This window comes from Octopus bimaculoides, chromosome 2 (assembly GCF_001194135.2).
Source record: "Octopus bimaculoides isolate UCB-OBI-ISO-001 chromosome 2, ASM119413v2, whole genome shotgun sequence".
NCBI classification, from domain to species: Eukaryota; Metazoa; Mollusca; class Cephalopoda; order Octopoda; family Octopodidae; genus Octopus; species Octopus bimaculoides.
In genome coordinates, this window is record NC_068982.1 from 39,008,530 (window position 1) to 39,011,159 (window position 2,630).

The 2,630-nt window shown below is 37.4% G+C and overlaps 1 protein-coding gene across 8 annotated transcripts in view; it reads left to right on the top strand.

Annotated features, from left to right (window-relative positions):
* The window catches only part of LOC128250767 (uncharacterized), an 88,364-nt gene that overhangs the window by 34,143 nt on the left and 51,591 nt on the right, over window positions 1-2,630 (top strand). For all 8 annotated transcript variants that reach the window (XM_052976631.1, XM_052976644.1, XM_052976617.1 and 5 more), the window contains one exon: window positions 2,339-2,448. In XM_052976631.1, coding sequence (XP_052832591.1) covers window positions 2,339-2,448 — 110 coding nt within the window. The remainder of the gene's footprint in view (window positions 1-2,338; window positions 2,449-2,630) is intronic.

Here is a 2,630-nt window from a genome sequence, read left to right on the forward strand (position 1 = left end):
ACACACACACACACACACACACACACACATATATATATATATATAATTAAATAGACAACCGAAAGATCTACTAATAGTTTCATGCTATTATGATACTTGAACAGGCATATTTATAAAATACGCCATGTCTCTTAAAGCAATCTTTCGAGTTTATATATATTACAGTGAAAGTTATATATCTTTTATCTTGCACTTGTTTCGATCATTTGATTGCGGCCCTGTTGGGTCACTGCCTGGAGTGATTTTTAGTCAAACAAATCCACCCCAGGTGCTATTAAGTTTTTAAAATCTCTTACTTAAAAAAATTACCTCCTCCAGGCATTTGATGTAGCACTCCATGTTAAGTCTGAGGCCGTATGGGAAAATGAATGGAGGCATAACATCGCCATCACTAGTGATCACTCCAAACGCTCCATGATGTTGGATGGATGTTTGATTTTTATCAGTCTCGGTACATGTTTTAGGGACACGGCAAGCCAACGGTTGTTGTGTGTGTTCACCATCTGTTCTTATTTATGCTTCCGGCGCGAATGCCAACCAGTACAGCATGTAGTTTCCAAATTTCTGGCAGAGTGAATTGCGTCATGATGCTGTTTTTCTCATGGACGGTGCCCAACTAACCCTACTATACTGTGTAGTCGACAAAATCAAAAAACAAACAATGTCCATGCGCGAAACTAAAAATATAAAAAGGCAGCAGTTGACCCATCGCACACTCTACATGCACACACACACATACACACACACCACACACCACACACATACACACACAGAACACCGCACTTGGCAACCGGTATTGCTTTGCACTTACTACTACTACTACTACTACTACTACTACTACTACTACTACTACTACTACTACTACTACTACTACTAATAATAATAATAATAATAATAATAATAATAATAATAATAATCTCATTATTTGAGATTTGAGAATAGGAAGCCGGACATAGTCTTAATTGAGAAAGAAAACAAACTATGCTGGATCATAGACATAGCATGCCCAGCTGACAACAAGGTATGCGATAAGGAAGAAAGAAAAGTTGAGAGATATGACAGGTTAGCTTGGGAAGTTAAGCAGTTGTAGTCGATGAAAATGGTAGTAGTAGTACCAATAATCGGCGGAGCCCTGGGAACAGTGAGCAAAAATTTCGAGAATTACGTGGAACAAATAGGAGCTGCAATAAGGGTGGAGCACTCGCAGAAAACAGCACTGCTTGGAACCACCGGAATAATCTGGAAAGTGCTCGAAAAATAAGAGGTGTCACCTTAGTTCACTGGTAGCAAGCAGCTGACACTGTAGTACATCCCCAGCATTAGGAGCTGTGCAAAGGCAATAATAATAATAATAATAATACTAATAATAATAATAATAATAATAATAATAATAATAATAATGATGATGATGATGATAAATGCCCGGATGCAGTACCAGGCAGTGCCTCCCATGGCTTCTGATCTTAATTGATTGGAAGTGTTATCATATATATTGTTTTGTCTTGGTATAAAAAGATGGGTTACAGCAAATATTCTGCTTAATACTACAGATTTACTTGTCAGTTGTTTGACCTTAATTAGTTGAGCATGTCCTTTGGTGGCTGACGATATGTGCATCTCTGATCACGAGCAGAAGTAGTGCGGGAGCATCATAGCCATGTGTTGAGAGGAATTCTTTGGGGTTTGAATAATTCACGTTTGGAAACATAGGTATTTTGCTCAACATCCTTAAACAACCCTTATTCAGGGACCTTTTGAGCGGGATGGGCTACTCGACCTGAAGAAAATTCTAACTGGGCCCCACCTGCGAGGCCATGTGCTGTTTATCTTGATATGAGACCACCATGTCGCACACATATGGATGCGATGCATGTGCCTGGTGTACTCTTATCAGACGGGTAGTCATGATGGGTATACTGGGCTTCGTATATTTTACCCCAGTGTCACTTTGATGGTAGGCACTGCTCTCTCACTCATTATTATTATTATTATTATTATTATTATTATTATTATTATTATTATTATTATTATTATTATTGTTGTTGTTGTTGTTGTTGCTGTTGTTGTTGTTGCTGTTGTTGTTGTTGTTGTTATTATAAGCACTGGGGTTAATTCATTCGACTAAAACCTTTTAAGGCAGTTTTCCGAGATGGCCGCAAACCACTGACTGAAATAGGTTAAAAAATAAAGCTAACCCAAACAAAATACAGACCAAAACCTTAGTTATCTAAGTTAATGTTAAGCATGATGTTCATTGTGTGCATGAGACATGTAAATTCAAGTTATTTACTTCTTTGGTGTACACAGTATATTTCGATATCTTTTATACATTTGGTAGACTGTGGCAGTGTTATTCAACTAAAAAGGAAAGCTCGAAGTTCAATAATAACTTCCCCGAATTTTCCAAGAAAATATAGCGATAACCTCCTCTGTCATTGGCTTATCAAGGTGAGTGCTGACACATTTCAGCGCGAACGTATATGCATGTATGTATGTATGTATGTATGTATGTATGTATGTATGTATGTATGTATGTATGTAAGTATGTATGTATGTATGTATGTATGTATGTATGTATGTGTGTATGTATGTATGTGTGTATGTATGTATGTGTGTGTGCGAATGCGCGT